This window comes from Bufo gargarizans, chromosome 2 (genome assembly GCF_014858855.1).
Source record: "Bufo gargarizans isolate SCDJY-AF-19 chromosome 2, ASM1485885v1, whole genome shotgun sequence".
NCBI classification, from domain to species: domain Eukaryota; kingdom Metazoa; phylum Chordata; class Amphibia; order Anura; family Bufonidae; genus Bufo; species Bufo gargarizans.
This window is the reverse complement of record NC_058081.1, coordinates 19,695,195-19,712,283: the sequence shown is the minus strand read 5'-3', so window position 1 is coordinate 19,712,283 and position 17,089 is coordinate 19,695,195. Positions and strand designations below refer to the sequence as shown.

At 44.2% G+C, this 17,089-nt stretch overlaps 1 protein-coding gene across 1 annotated transcript in view; it reads right to left on the bottom strand.

The window, feature by feature from the left end:
- Positions 1-15,298: 15,298 nt before the first annotated feature.
- Positions 15,299-17,089, bottom strand: part of LOC122925495 (extracellular calcium-sensing receptor-like) — a 64,027-nt gene continuing 62,236 nt past the window's right edge. Inside the window, exons 5-6 of the mRNA XM_044276850.1 lie at positions 16,281-16,404; positions 15,299-16,206 (exon numbers count right to left, since the gene is read on the bottom strand). Of these exons, the coding sequence (XP_044132785.1) occupies positions 15,299-16,206; positions 16,281-16,404 (1,032 nt within the window). The remainder of the gene's footprint in view (positions 16,207-16,280; positions 16,405-17,089) is intronic.

The following is a 17,089-nucleotide window of genomic DNA, read 5'->3' as shown; positions in this document are numbered from 1 at the left end:
CAGGCTGGTGCACCTAATACATGCCACAAAAGGCCTTAATACATATAACTGTACCGCTGACCGGCAAATATATATATATTTTTTTCCGCTAATACACGCCACAAAAGGCTTTAAAACATATTACTGTACCAATGACTGGCAAATATATTTTTTCTTTTACCGCTAATACACGCTACAAAAGGCTTTAAAACATATAACTGCACCACTGACCGGCAAATGTATATATTTTTTTCCGTTAATACACTCCACAAAAGGCTTTAAAACATATTACTGCACCTCTGACCGGCAAATGTATTTTTTATTTTTCCGCTAATACATGCCACAAAAGGCTTCAGAACAGATAACTGCACCGCTGAACGGCAAATATATTTTACTTTTGCCATTAATACACGACAAAAAGGGCTGTAATTTTAGCACTTCACCACCCAACGGCTAATATGCCCTTTTTTTCACACGAATACAGTACAAGCCCAAAAAATGCTTTAGAACATATAACTGCACCGCACAAGGGCAAATAAGACGTAGAAATATTTCCTTGTAATAAACCCTGTTAATGGCTGTTTCATTTAGCACTTGCACCCTAATAAGAACGGGAATTACAGAGCTGTATAATGGCAATTTAGATCCGCAGTCAGTGCAGCAAGGTGTAATGGGATTGTTCCTATTATCCAGGCTGTAACCTCCCCTACTGAACCCTGTTCTACAGAAATGCTGTGGAATGATTCCTGCCTATTAGTGTTGTGCGAGCATGCTCGGCCGAACACTTTTTTACTCGAGCATTGCGATGCTCAGCACATCGCAGTGTTCAGCGGTGTTGAAACTTAGCTTAGATGACAAACAGCATACCGCCGCAGAGCTGTGGTTCTCGCCACTCAACCTACAACCAGGCATGGTTGTGTCTGATAATGGCCATTACTTGGTGGCGACTTTGGAGCTCGGCAAGCTCACACACATGCCATGCCTAGTCCACGAGTTCAACCTTGTGGTTCAGCGGTTTCTAAAACCTACTCCAATTTGCTGCAGCAGCACTTGCAATTGCCAGCTCACCGACTGTTGTGCGACGTGAGCACGCGCTGGAACTCCACGTTCCACATGTTGGCCAGGCTTTGTGAGCAGCAGAGGGCAGTAGTGGAATACCAGCTGCTACATGGTCGTCACCTTTCCAGTCAGCTTCCGCTCTTCACAAGCGATGAGTGGGCATTGATGTAACCATCCCATTTCTGTGTCTACTGAAACGCTCGCTGTTCACAATGAAGGTGGACGCTTTGCATGTGGAAGAGGTGGAAATGGGGGAAGACAGTACACAGGGTGATAGCCAGACTACCCTCCGTTTGTCTTCTTAGGGCATTTTGGCCAACACCAATTACTGTCACCACCAGACATCTGAGAAGCTCTGACAGATGTTCTTCAGAACCTCCTGCTTGAGGTTCCTTTTGTTTTGCTTTTGTTTTCTTATCTCGTTAGCCTCTCTCAGCTGTCATGCAGTTGCACTGATTGCATCCCTTTAAATCCCTTCCCATACTGCATCACTTTGCGGTTTAAACAACTTCCTGGAGTGTGCTGATGCTAGAAGCTGTTACTACTGCATCCACAAGATAAGTCTGTTTCTTTATTTCTGTTTGCCTGTAGGCTTGATCCTAGGTGACCCTGACTCCCTCCGTATTAAGTATAGGGAGCCGGTGGTCGTGTCCCCTCACTATTATAGGGTGTTCAGGTGTTATACAGTCGAGGTACGAGGATATGCGATCATCTACCATTGAGATTTTTGCATAGGCTGAGCAGTTAGGGAGAGAGCCAGGTCTGTTGCAGGGCTCTCCCTTTGGTTCCTTAGTTTTGGATCCAGTCAGTCGGATCTTCATTTAGTGTCTTCTAGTTTTCTGTAACACCATCCATGACATTATAAACCGCCAAAACCGTCTTAAGCATGAATCCGGTTTCAACCTTGATTGACCGCATGCAGGGTCTTTCACTGGAGGTAGCAGATCTCCGGAAAACTGTCTCTCAGTTTGAGGTGACCGTTTCTGCTTGCGTTCATGGAATTTGTTCTGAGCCTAAAATCTCGCTTCCGGATACATTCTCCGGGGGTAGTGAGAATTTTGTTCGTTTTAGAGAGGCTTGCAAACTCCATTTTCGCCTACTTCCCCATTCCTCTGGTGATGAGGAGCGGAGGGTGGGGATCATCATCTCGCTGCTCAGGGATAACGCTCAGTCCTGGGCCTGTTCGCTGCCGGTGGGGGCACAGCCCCTCTGTTCAGTGGATTAATTTTTTTTAGCCCTGGGTCAGATATATGATGATCCGGATCGTATTGCTCTGGCTGAGTCTAGACTATGTCTTTTATGCCAGGGTAAACAGTCCACAGATATATACTGTTCAGAATTTCGGAGATGGGCAGCTGATACTGGTTGGAATGATGCTGCACTCCGAAGTCAATTTTGCCATGGTCTTTCGGAAAGATTGAAAGATGCATTTGCTTTTCATGAGACACCAGCCTCGTTAGAATCTGCCATGTCTCTAGCTGTTTGTATTGACAGACGTCTTAGAGAGAGAGAGGAGACTACTCCTTCCTGTCATATTCAGTCCAAGGACAGTGGGGCTGTCTCATTCAGTGCGCAGGGGTCTCAGTCTCTCTCAATCCCCTCTGAGGAGGAGGCCATGCAGCTGGGTTTGCTTGCCTCTGATAGTAGAGGATTCAGCTCTCAGAGGAGGGTTTGTTTCTGTTGTGGGGGTATAAATTCATTCGGCTAATGTTTGCCCCTCTAGGAGATTCATGGAGTTTTCTGAGGGTAATAAAAAAAAAAAAAAAAACTCTAAAAACTTCCCATTTGCTACTATTGGCAAGGTTGATGTGGAAATTGAAGGTTTGCCATTTTCTTGTAGTTCCCGTTTTCTCCTACCTGCCAGGGTGGTGCTAGACAGCAAGAACATTGTTTGTGAGATTTTTGTAGATAGTGGAGCAGCTGTCAATCTCATTGATAATCAATTTGCAACAACGCATGGTTTCCAGGTATGCACTTTAGAAAAGGATATACCTGTTTTTGCTATAGATTCCGCTCCACTTTCTCAAAGATCGTTAAAGGGCATAGTTCACAATATCCGTTTGACTGTGGGTGATGCTCATATTGAGGATATGTCATGTTTCGTCTTAAGCGGATTACCTACTCCTCTAGTGTTGGGGCAACCCTGGCTCACTAAACATAACCCCACCATTGATTGGCAAGCGAGGCAAATAAATGGTTGGAGTGACTTTTGCAGAGAGAATTGCCTCACGACATCTGTTTCTGAGGTTTCTACTAAGACTGTACCATCTTTTCTCTCTGAATTTTCGGATGTGTTTTCTGAGAGTGGTGTTCAGGACTTGCCCCCTCACAGGGAGTATGATTGCCCTATTAATCTCACCCCAGGCGCCAAGCTGCCTAAATCTCGTTTATACAATCTCTCCCAACCTGAAAGGGTCGCTATGCGTGCTTATATCTCTGAGAGTCTGAGAAAGGGACACATACGACCCTCGAAGTCACCTGTCGCCGCTGTTTTTTTCTTTGTTAAGAAAAAAGATGGTTCTTTAAGACCATGTCTGGATTTCAGGGAGCTGAACAGTATCACAATTCGTGACCCTTATCCGCTTCCTCTGATCCCGGACCTGTTTAACCAGATTCTTGGGGCTAAAGTTCTTTCCAAGTTGTATCTAAGAAGGGCATACAACCTGGTCAGGGTCAAAGAAGGAGACGAATGGAAGACGGCCTTCAATACCCCTGAGGGCCATTTTGAGAATTTGGTTATGCCTTTTGGTTTGATGAATGCTCCAGCCGTCTTTCAGCATTTTGCGAACAGCATTTTTTATCATTTAATGGGGAAATTTGTATTAGTGTATCTAGATGACATTTTGATTTTTTCTCCTGATTTCAAAACTCATAAGGACCACCTATGTCAGGTCTTGCTCATCCTGTGGGAGAATAAATTGTACGCTAACTGGAAAAATGTGTGTTTGTGTTTCCAGAAATTCAATTTCTGAGGTTTCTTCTCTCCGCTTCTGGTTTTCGCATGGACCCAGAGAAGGTCCGCGCTGTGCTTGAGTGGGAGCTTCCTGAGAATCAGAAGGTGCTGATGTGCTTTTTGGGTTTTGCCAATTATTACTGGAAGTTTATTTTGAATTATTCCTCTGTTGTTAAACCACTCACTGATATGACTAGAAAGGGGTTAGATTTTTCCTCCTGGTCGCTAGAAGCCCGTAAGGCCTTTTCTAGTATTAAGGAGAGTTTTGCTTCCGCTTCCATCTTGGTACAACCTGATATCTCTCTGCCCTTCATAGTTGAGGTGGACGCTTCTGAGGTGGGTGTGGGTGCGGTCTTGTCTCAGGGTCCCTCTCCTGCCAAATGGCGACCGTGTGCCTTTTTCTGTAAGAAACTCTCCTCCGCAGAGAGAAATTATGATGTGGGAGATAGGGAGTTGTTGGCCATCAAGTTAGCTTTTGAGGAATGGCGCCATTGGCTAGAGGGAGCCAGACACCCTATTACCGTGTTTACTGACCATAAGAATCTGGCCTACTTGGAGTCAGCCAAGCGTCTGAACACGAGACAGGCCAGATGGTCTTTGTTCTTTTCAAGGTTTAATTTTGTTGTCATGTTCCGCCCTGGGGTTAAGAATGTGAAGTCGGATGCCCTGTCACGTTGTTTTCCGGGAGGTGGGAATTTTGAAGACCCGGGTCCCATTTTGGCTGAAGGTGTGGTGGTCTCTGCTCTTTATCCTGAATTGGAGGCAGAGGTTCAGGTAGCCCAGTCAGAGGCTCCTGATCTTTCTCCTCCTGGGAGGTTGTTTGTGCCTCTCGCTTTAAGACACAAGATTTTTAAGGAGCACCACGATACTGTCCTCGCTGGGCAGCCGGGGGCAAGAGCCACAGTGGATCTCATCGCTCTGAGATTCTGGTGGCTGGCGCTTCGTAAGCCGGTTGAGGGTTTTGTGGCAGCCTGCGAGACCTGCGCTCGGCCATCAGGTCCTCTTCTTCCGTTACCCATTCCTTCCCGTCCTTGGACACATCTGTCCATGGACTTCATTACGGACCTGCCTCGTTCCTCGGGGAAGACTGTGATTCTGGTGGTGGTGGACCGTTTTAGCAAAATGGTGCATTTCATTCCTTTTCCTGGCTTGCCCAATGCTAAGACGCTGGTGCAGGCATTTGTTGATCACATTGTCAAATTGCACGGTATTCCTTCAGACATAGTCTCTGATAGGGGCACGCAGTTTGTTTCCAGATTCTGGAAGGCTTTCTGTTCTCGCTTGGGGGTTCGGTTGTCATTCTCTTCTGCTTTCCACCTGCAGTCGAATGGCCAGAGCATGTCAATCAGAATCTGGAGACATATCTGCACTGTTTGTGGCGGAGAATCAGGAGGATTGGTGTTCTTTTTTGTCTCTTGCTGAGTTTGCTTTAAAGGGAACCTGTCACCGGGATTTTGGGTATAGAGCTGAGGACATGGGTTGCTAGATGGCCGCTAGCACATCCGCAAGCTCTGTGTGCTTTTATTGTGGGAAAAAAACTATTTGATACATATGCAAATTAACCTGAGATGAGTCCTGTACATGAGATGAGTGACTCATCTCAGGGTAATTTGCATATGTATCAAATCGTCTTTTTTCCACAATAAAAGCACACAGAGCTATGGGAACTGGGTATTGCTGATGTGCTAGCGGACGCTCAGCAACCCATGTCCTCAGCTCTTTACCCAAAATACCAGTGACGGGTTCCCTTTAAATACCATTTTTTGGTGCATATGGGTTTCATCCGCAGTTTGGGACATTCTCTGGAGAGGGGTCTTCTGGTTTACCTGATGAGGACAGATTCTCCTCGTCTTTGTCATCTATTTGGCAAAAGATTCAGGATAATCTAAAGAGCATGAGTGAGAGATATAAGCGTGTGGCAGATAAGAGACGTGTGCCTGGTCCGGACCTGAATGTTGGTGATCTGGTGTGGTTGTCTACTAAGAATATCAAATTGAAGGTTCCCTCCTGGAAGTTGGGTCCTAAGTTTATTGGGCCTTACAAAATCTTGTCCGTCATCAATCCTGTTGCCTACCGTCTTGATCTTCCTCAGACTTGGAAGATCCATAATGTTTTTTCATAAGTCCTTATTAAAACCTTATGTCCAACCCATTGTACCCTCGTCTTTGCCTCCTCCTCCGATTGTGGTTGATGGTAATCTTGAATTTCAGGTCTCTAGGATTGTGGATTCTCGTGTTGTCCGCGGTTCTCTCCAGTACCTCGTTCATTGGGAGGGTTATGGTCCTGAGGAGAGGATGTGGGTCCCAGTGACGGACATTAAGGCCACTCGTCTCATCAGGGCTTTCCACAGGTCCCATCCTGAGAAGGTGGGCTCTGAGTGTCCGGAGTCCACTCGTAGAAGGAAGGGTACTGTCACCACCAGACATCTGAGAAGCTCTGACAGATGTTCTTCAGAACCTCCTGCTTGAGGTTCCTTTTGTTTTGCTTTCGTTTTCTCATTTTGTTAGCCTCTCTCAGCTGTCATGTAGTTGCACTGATTGCATCCCTTTAAATCCCTTCCCATACTGCATCACTTTGCGGTTTAAACAACTTCCTGGAGTGTGCTGATGCTAGAAGCTGTTACTACTGCATCCACAAGATAAGTCTGTTTTCTTTATTTCTGTTTGCCTGTGGGCTTGATCCTAGGTGACCCTGACTCCCTCCGTATTAAGTGTAGGGAGCCGGTGGTCGTGTCCCCTCAGTATTATGGGGTGTTCAGGTGTTATACAGTCGAGGTACGAGGATATGCGATCATCTACCATTGAGATTTTTGCATAGGCTGAGCAGTTAGGGAGAGAGCCAGGTCTGTTGCAGGGCTCTCCCTTTGGTTCCTTAGTTTTGGATCCAGTCAGTCGGATCTTTATTTTGTGTCTTCTAGTTTTCTGTAACACCATCCGTGACAATTACTGGTTGTTTACCCTTCTCGACCCCCGCTACAAAGAAAACTTCTCATCTCTCATTCCTGTGGTGGAGAGGACTAGCAAAATGGTGCAATACCAGAAGGTCCTTGTGAAAAAATTGCTCCAAAAATTTCCTGCTGACAACGCTGGCGGCAGAGTATGTAGTTCCTTCGGCAAGCGAGGAGGGGAGACAAGGGGAACACACAGCAATTCCAACAGAGGCAGAGCAACACTCTCCAAGGCCTATGATAGTTTCATGACACCCTGCCAGCACCCTCACCCTGATGCGCAGCCTAGTGTCACAAGGAGAGAAATGAAAATGGTGAAGGAGTACATAGCAGACTGTGTCAGTGTCCTCAATGACCCCTCTGTACCTTACAACTATTTGATGTCCAAGCTGGACACGTGGCATGATCTGGCGCTCTACGCCTTGGAGGTGCTGGTCTGCCCTGCCACCAGCGTTTTGTCAGAGCAGGTATTTAGTGCTGCTGGGGGCATACTAACTGATAAGCTATCCGCCTGTCAACTGAAAAATGCTGACAAATTGACTCTTATTAAAATGAACAAGGCCTGGATTGCCCCTGACTTCTCTAATTCACCAGAGGAAAGTGGCTAAACATAAAAGCACTTTATGTTGAGAGAGTAATCTTTGTAAAGATGATCACCCAGGATTTCCACTTGCCAGTGCATGATGCATCAGACTAGATCATTCTAGGCGCCACACCAAAACTTTGTGATAAAAGATCCGTTTCTTCTGGCCACCTGCTTCAGCCACTATTCTGATGCTGCCACTACTTGATGCCATACACCTACTGCCTCTGCTGCCATCTTCTTCTACTGTTACCCACCATATTTTGCTGTTACTGCCTCTGCTATTGCCCCCACCTCCCCATTCAGTGGCGTACATACCATGGTCACAGGGGTCGCAGGCCGCCTGTGGACACCCCCCCAGGCCGCTGGCAGGGGACCCTCTGTACTCACTTGTAATGGAACGCTCTGATGGGGCCTGGCATGAAGTACAGTGACAATTTTGGGCCCCATCAGAGCGTTCCATGCCTCCATTACATGTATAATATGGGGGTGGGGGGGCGGAGGGTCAAAGAAGAGGGGGGGGAGTGCGCACCCACTCACACCCGGACAGGCAGTTCTGTTTCTATAGTGAAGCAGGGAAACCTCTCTGCTCCCTGCTTCACTGATCTTCAGAGCTCAGGAGCCCCCCCTGCTGGCTCCAGATTGCGCTGCTGGCTGTGGGAGGAGCTGAAAGCCCGGGAATCTGCCTCCTTTGATGGGCACAACTAGAGTTAGGGGGCATAACTCATTTGAGGGGGCACCTAATCTGGCATAACTACTGTGAGGGGGGGCACATATAAAGGCATAACTATGAGGGGGCACATATGAAGGCATAACTACTGTGACAGGGCATGTAATCTGGCATAACCACTGTGAGGGGCACATAATCTGGCATAACCACTCTGAGGGGGCACATAACCGGGCATAAATACTGTGAAGGGGCACATAATCTGGCATAACCACTGTGAGAGGCACATAATCTGGCATAACCACTCTGAGGGAGCACATATCTGGGCATATCTACTTTGAGGGTGCACATAACTAGGGATAAATACTGTAAAGGGGCACATAATCTGCCATAACTACTGTCGGAGGCACATAATCTGGCATTACTACTGTGAGGGGCACATAATCTGGCGTTACTAGGTGAGGGGTACATAGTCTGGCATTACTACTGTGAGGCGGCACATAATCTGGCATTACTACTGCGAGGGGACACATAATCTGGCATAACCACTCTGAGGGGGCACATATCTGGGCATAACTACTGTAAGGGGACACATATTTGGCATAAATACTATGAGGGGGCAGATATCTGGGCATGACTACTGTGACAGGAGCAAAGGTGGGCATAACTACTGTGAGGGGTCACAAGGTGGGCATTAGTACTGTGTGGTTGCACTTAGGGGAAATGTCCTAGATTACCCTGCTACACATTGGCATGGCTCAGTCTTACAGGCCAGCTGGTGATTTCACAGGGGCAGTCACCATCCCTTCCTTATGTGATTATTCTTTTTTTCTCACCACAGGGACCTTGTTCTGGATCCAGTGGACATCACGCCGATGCTAGCGACAGCCTGGATTAGGTAGGACCAGATTTTATTAGGACTGGGGGAGTGTAGCCATGCATTGGGCTTAGGGCTCTTTAACACGAGCGGATCCTGTGCGGGTAATCCACTGCGTGAAAGAGGGCCAAGCCCTGTTCCGGACAGCAGAGACACGGAGCATTAACATCTTTTTGCTACAATATCACAGAGAGATAAAGTCTCTCTGAAACTGTTATCAAGGAAACTCGCCTTGAAGAAATGAGTGATAGGTTCAGACGTCGCGGTTATCCTACCTCCTTACTGAGGATAATCAGGAAAGAGACAAAGCCATTCTTCCAGTTGATAAAAATAAAAAAAGATCCCGTATCCCTTTTATTTCAAAATTTCATCCCTGGATCCAAAAATGCAGACTTATTATCAACCGTCATTGGAATATATTATCTAGGGCTTATCCCTCTGTTGAAGAATTCCAAAATCGTCCACTTATTTGTTATAAACGCAATAAAAATATACGTGACATGGTGGTGCGGGCTGATATTGGTAGTGCCCATATGGCACAACGTCAAACTACCCTATCTACACCCAAAAAGGGCACCTTTCCCTGCCTAGGCTGCATACACTGCTCTCGCGTGATTAAAGGTGAGTTTTTCTCACACCCACACACAGGGAAACAATTCCCCATCCAGGGTTTCTACACTTGCAATAGTAATTTTATTGTTTATTTACTTAAGTGTCCCTGTGGCCTACTGTATATAGGCGAAACTTCCATGCGTATAAAAGATCGCTTTTCTAAACATAAGTCTACTATACGCAAAAAGAATTTACTTTTACCAATACCGCATCATTTTGAGCATTATAACCATAATATTTCGCAACTGCGGTTTCAGATCATAGAACATGTGCCACAACCGCGCAGAGGTGGTGATAGGGTTAAGATGTTGAAGAAGCATGAGTCCTATTGGATTCACGCTTTGCAGACATTAGAGCCCAAAGGCCTGAACCGCGAGTACGACCTCCACAGTTTCCTGTAAATCTCCAAACTCTCTTCTTTGTTGTCAGTTAGTTATTTGTTAATATATATAACAAGTTGTTTCTACCATAATTGCAAACCAACATATTATTTATCCTGTTTTTTCTTGTCTTTTAGAAAACTTGAAGACATCCCAGCAGCATCATTACGTCATTATTTCTTCTCTACAATTAACCCTACCATTGCTATGCAATCTCGATTAGAGGAATCGTTAATTGATTGCGGCTGGGATCTTTTCTTTCCTTCCCTCTTTGTTTCACTTCAACTCCGTTTACTTGGCATTCTAATTGGACAAGCTGTCCTTTGTTGATTTTTGTAACTATGGTAATGTGATGTCACTTCCGCCTAGGCGGGCTATTTAAATGCCGTGTGTTCACTGATGTCTGTATTATATCCTTCACGTTTGAGAAAGGCTCCAGACGAGAGTCGAAATGCGTCACGATCATATGTGACAATAAAGATTTTCTTTCTTCAAGAAACAGTGAGTGCCGGTCTCTTTTTGCCAGAGAGATAAAGTTGTCACCGTGATTTTGTAGTAAAAAGATCACAGTGAATCATGTCACTGCTCCGTGTCTCTGCTGTCCAGAATGGGGCTTGGCACTCAGTCACGCCGCGGATTAGCCGCACGGAAAGAGCCCTTAGTAAGAAAATCTGCCGCTTCTTTGTAAAAATGTTTTCACTGTGGCCCATAACACTATAGTTACAACACTAGTAGGGGAGGTAGGGGGGGGTGACGGGGAGGGGGCCCCATAGATCAGTTTCGCACCGGGGCCCCATGGATTGTGTGTACGCCACTGTCCCCAGTCTGTGACTATGCCCCACTATGTTGACTCCTCATGTAGTTGCCACCCAACCCACTCTGTGACTGGGCCACTAGTATCCCTGTTTGACTTTGTTGACATTGATATTTATTTTACCCTTCTTCTGATCTGTCAGGACGGAAAAATGAAAAACACAAAGGATCCTCTCTTTGGAACATCTGTAAGGCCTCTATCACACAGTCCCTATCTTGCATCAGGATATGCTCTTGATTTGGAAGCCAAAAGCAGGAGTGGGTACAAAACACAGGAGACTCCCGTTTTTTGGCCTTAGCAATACTGATGGATTACTGACCGTGTGAAGGCAGATGCTCAAAAAAAGGGTACATTTTTTGGGGTTGTTCTTGAGACTGATCAGAAAAAGGGATTAATAATCAGTGAAATCAAAACAAACTTACTGCTGACACCATCTCCACCCTGTTATGGGGGCACTATGTGGAATCAGCTGAAGACAGTGTAAAATGAGTGCGTTCTTTCACTCTACAGTACAATCGGGCCACTGCACAGTTCTTTATACCTGAGGATAACATTGACCTATAGGGATAAGTTCACATTTAAGTTATTTGGACAGTTTTGGCCCCGTAACTGACCAAATAAGTGAAGTGTGAAGTGAATCTAAGAGTGATGCCTGTCAGCTGCCAGTCATACAGATGCAAAGTTTCACTACCACAGCGGACTCCCTATGTACGTTTCTGCAATGCACAGTGCTCTACACCAATAAACAGGCTCTCTGCAGCCAGGAAATAGCTGATTTTTAATGTGCTTCATCGCAAATAAATTCGAATTGAATCAACATTTTTGGGAATAGTCAGCAAAGCGTTCGAACCAAATTTTTGAAAACTTTGCTCATCTCTATTTGTAGCACTTATCAGCTAGCACTGTGCAATATATGCGTGGTACTGTACATATGCTAGAAAAATACCTGCAAATAAAAATGCTCAACATTGGTGGGAGTCAGATCTGGGGTACATCTCCTGTTTGTCCTACTCGTAGCAAGAAGAAGAGACTTAAAGGCCTGATGTTTCATGTTCTGTTTGTCCATTTTTGCCAAAAATCTTAAAAATGGTGGAATTTCCAGTTTGAAAAAAATGGGCGTGGTGGGGGCAGGATAGGGTTGGGAGGGGGTTATGCCATGGAAGCCCAGCATTTTTACTGTATTTTTTTTTTTTGTAAATCAGGCCCAGGTGTTAAAAAGGTTGTCCAAGTTATATTTATTGGTGACCTATCCTCAGGATAGGTCATCAATATCAGATCGGCCGGGGGCCTCCCCCACTGTTTACCTTCTCGCCGTTGCATCTGCACCGATGAGCAGGTGTAATTACACCCAAGCCGTCCCATTCATTTCCATGGTACGGATCACTCCTATACAAGTGTATGGGAACGATCCGTCCCATTGAAATGAATGGGACGGCTTGGGTGTAATTACACCTGCTCATCGGTGCAGATGCAACGGCGAGAAGGTAAACAGTGGGGGAGGCCCCCGGCCGATCTGATATTGATGACCTATCCTGAGGATAGGTCATCAATAAATATAACTTGGACAACCCCTTTAAGTCTTAGGACTCTTTCACATGGGCGAGATTTCCGCGCCGGTGCAATGCGCGAGGTGAACGCATTGCACCCGCAATAATCCGGACCCATTCATTTCTATGGGGCTGTGCACATGAGCAGTGATTTTCACGCATCACTTGTGCGTTGCGTGATAAACGCACAATATAGAGCATGCTGAGATGTTCATGCAACGCAGGCCCCATAGAAGTGAATGGGGCTGCGTGAAAATCGCAAGCAAGTGTGGATGCGGTGCGATTTTCACGCATGGTTGCTAGGAGATAATCGGCATTGGGACCGGATCTTTATTATTTTCCCTTATAACATGGTTATAAGGGAAAATTAATTGCATTCTTAATACAGAATGCTTAGTAAAAGGAAAATGACCTGTGGGGACATCACTGCGCTCATCACATGGTCCATCACCATGGTGATGGATCATGTGATGGACCATGTGATGAGCGCAGTGACATCACCACAGGTGCTTTTCCTCAAAGAAGAAGAAAGAATAGAAGCCGGGCTGTGCGAACAAGTGGATTAAGGTTAGTTTATTTTTTAATTTTTATTTTTTTAACCCCTCCATCACTATTTTGCTAAGCATTCTGTATTAAGAATGCTATTATTTTCCCTTATAACCATGTTATAAGGGAAAATAATAAAATATACACAACACCTATCCCAAACCCGAATTTCTGTGTAGAAGTTCTGCTGATTTTTCTCCCGCGCGTGCAAAATGCATTAAAATGTTTTGCACTCACGCGGAAAAATCATGCATTTTCCCGCAACACACCCGCATCTTATCCGGCCCAAATCTATGATGCCCGTGTGAAAGAGTACTAACTGTTTTGCTTGCTTTGTGTCATCTCATTTGCCTTTTTGTTTGTTTTTGCAAGCTCTGTACTCTTATACTAAACTTGAATAAGTTTGGTTATTGGATGCTTTAACCCTTTCCCAACCAGCGCCATACTAGTAGGGCACTGGCCGGGCTTTTAAATATGGCGGAGCGGGCGCCATAGTCGTGGGGTGGCTGCTGTTTCATACAGCAGACTCCAGCGACTAATGTCCGCAACCGGCGGTAATCCCAGTGGCGGACAATTTACACTTCAGTGAGCGCTTCCAGTAATGTTCTAGCTCCCCCGTGTGGCGATCGGAGGAGCCGGAGCTTGTGTGCGGCAGCCCCTGTCTTAGTGAATGACAGGAAGCTGCTGCACAGTGTTTCCTATGGAGTCCTTGTCTGTAGCAGTATTCATAGGAAACTAGTAATTTTCTCATTGTCGCTAAAGCTAATGCATTGGATGAGAATAGCAATCTAATGATTGCTTGTTATAGTTCTCTATGGGAACTATAAAAAAATAAAAATAAATAAGGTTTAAAAAAAAATATATATTTAAATCACTTTCCTTTCTTCAAAATAAAAATAAAATATTAAAAAAATACACATCGTAGGTATCACCATGTGTGAAAACGCCCATACTATAAAAATATCTTCACCATAGGGCAAATGGCTAAACAAAAAAGCGTCAAAATAGCTGATTCGCTGTTTTTGGTTGCTTCATTTCCCACAAAAAAATTAATAAAAAGGTTTTTTTTTAATCAATCACACACTCCAGAACGGTATGAATGAAAAGTACAGATTGCCCTGCAAAAAATGAGCCCCAAAACAGCTCCGTACACAAAATTACTAAAAAGTCATAGGGGTCAAAATATGGAGATGAAAAGATAAAACTGATATTTTCCAAGTTTTTTATTATTTTATCAGTATCAAAATGCAAGAAAAACTATACATATAAGGTATTTCCAGATTTGTACTGACCTGTAGAATGAAAGTAACCGGTCGGTTTTATCGCATATCGAACACTGCAAATAAAAAATTCCGTAAAACTGTGGTGGAATCCCATTAGGATTTTTTTCCCGCTTCTCACTACATCATATGCAATATTAAATGGTGGTGTTGGAAAGTATAATTTGTCCAGCAAAAAGAATGACTCTGGGATAGGTTAAAGAATCAATTGACTTTCTTAATGTTTTAATCCTTTGACTGCTAGAGATCAGTGTACATATCTGAAAATGGTATTTATAGACAGAGAATTTGGTAGGTGATGGCCACAGATGAGTAAAAATAGATTTACCGCTCACAATTTCACCCACATCATGTGCTAAGAAGGTGTGCATTCTGATTTAAGCTTGAGTGAATCGAGCTTTGGATCATGGAAGTTGCCTTTGGTACCGAGGTGAGGGTTAAACATCCCGGTACTCCCACCAACCTGTTGCCAATGCTGTTCCCTGCAGCTTACGGCACCAGAACTGGTGGCTTTAATGGAACAGGAAGGAAGCACAGCTCTGTTCGAAGTGTAGTGGCCATACTGAGTTACTGCAGCTAAGCTCTCACTGAAGTGAACAAGAGCTGAGATACAGTAACTTGGCTGTGTTTCCTGTTCTATTCAAACTTCTAGTTCCATTGCTTGAGGCTTCAGTAAGCAGCCACTCAATGGGGGAGCCAAGATGTCAGATTCTCACCAATCGGATAATAATGAGCATAGGTCATCAATATCAGGAGCCAGGAAAACCCCTTTAAGAGGCTGAGAGAGTTACATCACCTGAACTAGTAACAGATGTTGTATTTATGCCATCTTAGTAGACTCTGGTGGGTCTATTTTAGGGTGATGCAAACAGGTTGACATATGTAGGCTAGTGATTGAACTCATAAAAGTTATTGAAAAAACTGTAGAAACTAGACTGCATAATACAATGCTGAACATTGTGGGTAATGCAAAATGTTCTGACATGGTCTAGAACACTTTTTCTGAAGAATGCAGACACAAGATGTTTTGGTAGGAACTTTTTTAATTGAGTTTTTACATGATGATATGTTTACCAAGAAGGTTCTTCCTGGAGTTTACTTCAGGATGAAACAAAATAATATAGCATTTTGGAAGAAAGAAGCAACAGAGTATGGCCCAACTGGAAGACATGATAGCAAAGACCTCCATGGCCACAGTGTATTTACCACTAGTACTTAGTGAAGCTGGAATGAAGGACACCCATACTGTGAGGAATGCCAACATGCTGAAAGTGATATACTTGGCCTCATTGAACCTATCAGGAAGTTCTCTTGCCAAGAAAGCAACAAGACAACTAATAAGGGCCAAGAAACTCATATATCCTAAAGTAAACCAAAATGCTGTGGAAGAACCTTCATTACATTCATAAACCAGGACTTCAGTCTTAGCTTTGATGTTAAATTCAGGGAAGGGAGGAGAAATAATAAGCCATATTGTGCAGATCAGGAACTGAATGACAGTGCCTATAGATATGACTAGATAGGACACCTGAGGCCTGGCCCACCTTCGTAAATCACTGTTTGGTTTTGTAGCTCTAAAGGCAATCATTACCATGATAGTCTTAGCCAAAATACATGAAATACAGAATGCAAAAACCAGGGCAAAGGCCACTTGACGTAGGAGGCAATTCTCTTTTCCAGGATAGCCGATGAATGCCAGGGAACACAAAAAACAAAGGGACAAGCAGATGAGAAGAAGACAACTGATGGTGTAATTGTTGGCACGGACAATGGGGGTGGTCTTGTAACAAATGAGTAGCCCTAGGATAGCTATAGGTACAAATGATGAAGTAACACTGATGGATGCTAACGTGATGCCCAATGTTTCTTCATACGAGAGGTATTCAATTGGTTTTAGTAGACATCTGTCCTTTTCTTCACTTGGCCATTTATTCCAAGGACAAGTAGAACAATTACTTGCATCTAAAAGATATTATTAGTTTTTTAAATTCAGACACCGATATAATTATACTATTATAATTCTATAACTAACTCACCTGTTTTATTGGAAATCTCTCCTTGTGAACAGGGAACACATTGATAGCAACAGTTTGGTTCTCCTTGGATGGAAGCTTTTCGAGAACCTGGTTGACAACTTTTACTGCATATAGATATTGGAACCTAGAAATCATAATTGATAATTGTTATTAATTATGTTCCTGTTTTAGAGATTTGCTAAATTTTGGAAATTTGATTAGGTGATATTTAGACAAATTTGACAGATTTCCTACATGATCCATGATGTAATAGTATGGTATCAGAGCGCATACTATAACAGTACAAAGCGAGAGCCAACATTCAACCAACAGGAACAGAGATATCTCCAATTCTGGATGATTTAACTCTTTAGGTGTTGTCTTAGTATTCATCAGAGCAAATTGGTTGGCATGGCAGACATGAGCTTAACTGAGGCTCCCCGAGTCTTCATTGCATGGGAACCTATTAGAACCTGCAGGACCCGTTAGTGCCAACAAAGTCAGCATGTAAATGAAAGGGTTATGTCATGAAAAGTGTTCCTATAGCATTATTGAATTATATATCCAGTAAAAATATTGTTTTGCTCTTTTATGTACATTTCCTTCTCCTCTCTGGCAGCCCCCCCCCCCCCCTACTCCCCACCGTTTAGCAGTTTTTGGTCAACTTCCCTGCTCTCTTCCTCCCCTCAGTGCTGATGAACGGATCTCATAGTAAAACAAAAATAAAGAGCTGTTAGAAAGCTTGGTGGATAAAAAAACTTGCATTTAGAATGTAGTGGGAAAAGAAAAAAAGAATGGTGCTCTCTAAAGGTGATATCCAGGAATAAATA